The 4,747-nt window shown below is 43.8% G+C and overlaps 1 protein-coding gene across 2 annotated transcripts in view; it reads left to right on the top strand.

Annotated features, from left to right (window-relative positions):
• The window catches only part of Fabp5 (fatty acid binding protein 5), a 143,406-nt gene extending 139,187 nt beyond the window's left edge, over positions 1-4,219 (top strand). Inside the window, exons 1-4 of one of the 2 annotated variants that reach the window (XM_010636252.3) lie at positions 14-171; positions 2,879-3,051; positions 3,381-3,482; positions 3,997-4,209. In XM_010636252.3, the coding sequence (XP_010634554.1) occupies positions 93-171; positions 2,879-3,051; positions 3,381-3,482; positions 3,997-4,050 (408 nt within the window). In that variant the 5' untranslated portion in view covers positions 14-92 and the 3' untranslated portion in view covers positions 4,051-4,209. Of the gene's footprint in view, positions 1-13; positions 172-2,878; positions 3,052-3,380; positions 3,483-3,996 lie in introns of those variants that run through there. The other variant, XM_010636253.3, reaches the window with a different exon arrangement.
• The last annotated feature ends 528 nt before the right edge of the window (positions 4,220-4,747 follow it).

The following is a 4,747-nucleotide window of genomic DNA, read 5'->3' as shown; positions in this document are numbered from 1 at the left end:
AGTGCAGCGAGGCGAGGGGCGCTGCACAGCACGCTGCCAGCGAGCAACCGCCCTGGTCCTTGTGCCCTCCCGCCTGCCCGCCCGCACCCACCATGGCCACCATTCAGCAGCTGGTAGGAAGATGGCGTCTGGTGGACAGCAAGGGCTTTGAGGACTACATGAAGGAATTAGGTGAGGCACCTGGCCCGGCAGCTCCTGTAACGTGGCACGCCTGGGGCCCTTTGTCCTTAGGCCCGGACGGCGTGCTGGGATCCTGGGATCCGGGGTGTGCGCGGGGGTGATGCCCTGGTTCAGGCGCCCGGATCCCTCCTCCTATCGCCCCTGCCGTGTGGTCCCTGGATGCAGCGCGGCGCGGCACCACGCGGCAGTGTCCCGGAGAGCAAAGCGCGCGAGCCTCCCGCCTCAAGACCCGGGCTGTTCCGCCTCCGGATCCACCCGGCTCTCCAATTTACCCTCCTGGAGGACGCAGAGGGCCGCGCTGCTTCCGCCCTTAGCGAGCCCACCCTCGCCCCGCCCGAGCAGAACTTCTTATATCCCTCTGCGCAGCCCCCTTAAATTGCCCAACCGCCACCCTTCCCATTCCCCAGTGGCGCCGTCCTGTCGCTCCTACCCGACCCACCGCACAGCACCCACTCCCCTTTCCTACCCGCCCTATCTCTTGTTCCTCACTAACGCGCAAGGCCCCCTCCCCGTCTCCACTGGGACGCAGTGTGGTTGAGGACTCTTGTAACAATGAATGGGCTAGAGGTTCGGCTCCCACAGGCCCCTTCCTCTCTCTCACTGGGTGAGCCAGGCCTCGGAGCCCCGGGGCTTTCTAGGTCCCCCCCCCCGATGCTGACAGCGCTGACCGCCTGCTGGCACTGCCCAGCCTGACGGCCCAGTGGCGACTGGGCTGTGAGGAGAGAGCGAGACGGACCCTGCCTGGGGTTATCTGCTGTCTGTGTGCTATTCTTTCTTCCCTCTGAGACTGGAGGATGAGGGGCAAGTGGACTCGGATGAAAAACTAGTCACAAGGTGCTGGCCTGCGGTTGCTAAACACTGCAGGATGGGTGTGGTGCTGCAGAAAGCCTTTGACTTCTTAAAGGCTTCCAAGAGCGTCTCTAGGAAGATGTAGGTTCTTTTTCTTAGCTTAAATGGTGCTTCATTTCCTGCTGCTGTCTTTTCCTAAACCGGTACAGTGGTTGCATGCTGGTTGAGACATTGGACAGATAACAAACAAGCATAGACTTTTGGCACCACAAGCCTCTAGGAAGTGAGATGAAGTTAGCATAGCGTGGATCCTCTCTGCAAGGGGGTTTCCAACCCCGCGGGACTGCTAGGAGGAGAAGGCCACTTCAGAAGCTGGCACCCCAGAGAGGTTAACCTGACTGCTCTCCGGTGGTCATTAAATGACGCTCCACTGAGACCTTGCCACTGGATACTTCAGAGTCACTTCTTCACCAGCCTTTATCCAAGACAATGTGGAGTCAAGGGTGGCATGTAGTGAATTATGTTACCATATGCCTAGTAGAACAAAAATACAGTATTTTTCTTTTTTCACTAACCAAGATGACTGAAAAAAAAAAAAGCTGTTTATTGTACTCATCCAAGACATACGGTTTGTATACATGCACAGGTGTGAGGACCAGGTGGAGAGCAGTTTCTCTTCCCTCTGAGAGCAGATGTGTGCTTAGGATGACTTGTTTCAAGAGTTCTGGAATCATGAAGGTTGTCTAGGCTCAGCTCTTAAGGAACATGGAAAGAACCCATTTATTTGTCCAGCATGAGAGTAAATAATGAGTCAACTGACAAGAAAAGGCATTCTCAGCTGGCAAGAGAGAAGGCCCCAAGGAGATGTAGAAACCCTTGCTGAGTGTTGTGACCAGGACATTCCTGCTGTAGGTTGTAGTCTCATTTGTAACATGGGTTTAGCCTGAGGTCCCTTATAAATGTTGACACAAAGGGGAAATACACAGTTTATAAATTGATATGTAATTTGATAATGTGAAATTTCATAGCTGTTTACTATAGGAATAAATAGGCTGTACAAAATTAAAAGTCAACCTCAAGATATTTAGATTATATTTTGAGTAAGCAGCACACAATGAGGGTGACTGTAAGTGGGAAAAATAAATCCTACCTAGAAAAATACAAAATAGTAGCTGGGTGTGGTAGCACATGCCTGTAACACCAGCACTCAGGAGGCTGAGGCAGAAGGAGCTGTGAGTTTGAGACTAGTATGGGCTACATAACTGACTTCAAAGCTATAAACCTTGTCTCAAACAAACAAACAAACAAACAAAAAAATTTTGCAGCTTTGAAATATTTTGTTTTCCAGGGTAAGAATATTTTCGTTTATTAACATCGAGATTGTGTTACAAACTCAAAACATTGTATATCTAACACAATAGGGATTTGTTGTTATTTTGTGTGGCCTATTAATTATTTATCAGAGGCTTTCTATGTTGCTAGAGTTAGAATAAGAATACAATGGCTGGCAGAATTCAGTGTATAGAAAAAGACTTCACTAGCTCCTGAGTTTGCGACTTTGCACTCTTATCTTCAGCTTCTGTCAACTGCTTTGAGTAAATGACATTAGAGAGTGAAGTTTCACTGATTTTCTCAAGTCCAGCATGGTATGGTGGCTACAAGCTGAAATTCGAAGCCTGGTTGTCTTTGCTGTTGATTCCTAGTGGCATGAACTTGAGTCAGTTACTTCAGCACCTCACGTTCTCATCTCCAGTGGGGATAGCAGTGTCTACTGGGCTCAGGATTGTTTAGGGTTATATAGATCAATATGCATAAAGGTCCAGCAAGCAGATTAAGTGAGAGTGTGCCAGGTGTAGTGACTGTGTAAATTATAGTCTTTTGTCGTTTAACATGATGTACCATTCCACAGGAGTGGGAGTAGCTATGCGAAAAATGGGTGCAGTGGCTAAGCCAGATTGTGTTATCACTTGTGACGGCAACCACCTCACTGTTAAAACCGAGAGCACTCTGAAGACAACACAGTTTGCTTGTAACTTGGGAGAGAAGTTTGAAGAAACTACAGCTGATGGACGAAAAACTCAGGTCAGCCATACTATGTTGTGAAATCACCAAAGCTTCTAAAATGACAGATTGTATTGTAACATTTTTACTGTTTATAGTAAAAAACTTAATGAAAAGATTATTTTCTGAGTTGAGTTTTGAAAACTAGTAAAAGGACCTGCTTTGTAGATTGTCTTTTCTGAGCTTCTAGATTAAAATGCACAAACTATTTTGTGAGTGAAATCAGTGTAGTTGACAAAGCAGACCTAGAAAAGAGAGTATAGAAAAAAAATGTTGGTTAAGGAAGTTATGAGTCATGGAAATGCTTGTGATATACTTTGGAAAGTTAGAAGTATACTTTGTTTTTGCAGACGGTCTGCAATTTTACAGACGGCGCATTGGTTCAGCACCAGGAGTGGGATGGTAAAGAAAGCACAATAACCAGAAAATTGAAAGATGGGAAGTTAGTCGTGGTGAGTGCCAAACTGCTTCTGTCTTTCAGGGCTTTTTGCCTGAATTCCTAGTTCCATGACTGTTCTCTATCATTGATTATGAACAGGAGATCTAAGTTTGGGAATGAACAAATGCATACTGAAAATTAAATAGAAGAATACTGATTCACAAAGCAGCCCTGTTAATTTAGCAGGAGGTGGGCTTGTCCTTCCTGAGCTCCTGTTGCAGTGTAATCTTGGACGTCTACAAGCTGCCCTCTTGGACATATTTACATTTTTTTATGTTTCTTTAAAATGAGAAATAACTTTGCCAAGATAAAATAAGTAATTTAGATATTATCAGCAACACTTTGGCTTTCAGCAAAACTATAGGATCTAGCTTATCTCAAACACAGGAATCCTAAAACATGTTTCTTTTCATCTGTGGAATAGACTACAAGGTTTTGTAGGATTCTGATCCTAATGTTTTATTACTTAACTATCAGTGCTCTGGAATATGAGACAACTCTAACTGCAATATCTTTCTTTCTCCTAGGAGTGTGTCATGAACAATGTCACCTGTACTCGGGTCTATGAAAAAGTAGAATAAATATTCCATCATCGCTTTGGACAGGAATTAGCTTCAAGAATGAATAAGCTCAGTTCAATGAGCTAATCTCCAGACTTTTTTTTCATTACTTTGGTCAGTTACCTTTATCACAAGCATTTTACATGCATCAATTTCAGAGTGTTGATTTAACCAAGATCATCTCTTTGTTAGTAAGTAAATAAATATGTTTATGCTAATAAGCCTTATATTCTTTTTGTTTTTTTGGTACCAGGGATGGAGCTTGGGACCTTGCACTTTAATGTTTTAAGAAATTAGGGATACATTTAAATAACTAGGAATTCAATAAATTCTGGGTAGTCTTGAGGCTGCTATATTAAAATTATACCTTAGTGATTTATATGTGGATTTATATGTATTTTGCAGCAAATAGAATACCAATCATTTACACTTGCTCTATAGCAGTTGTGAACCTATGGCACATGGGCCTCAATTGGCTATTTGTATCGCTGAAAACCCTAAAAGGTTTACCATCACTGCTCTGTAATATCCCAGTGTTGTAGCACATCAAGATTTTTACATTTTAGATTTCTCATTGAAATATAGCTACATGTACTTTATAATTTAAATATTAGAATTGAGATTAAATTTCCATATTAACTAAGTCAGAGTTCAAATGGTGTGCTTATGACTACTGTTTAGGAATTCTGCAACTAAAAATCCCAGTATTACAAAAAAA

This window comes from Fukomys damarensis, unplaced genomic scaffold, assembly GCF_012274545.1.
Source record: "Fukomys damarensis isolate Sample0158 unplaced genomic scaffold, DMR_v1.0_HiC HiC_scaffold_5, whole genome shotgun sequence".
Lineage (NCBI taxonomy): Eukaryota > Metazoa > Chordata > Mammalia > Rodentia > Bathyergidae > Fukomys > Fukomys damarensis.
The sequence above is the reverse complement of the archived record's forward strand: the minus strand, read 5'-3'. Positions and strand labels throughout refer to the sequence as shown.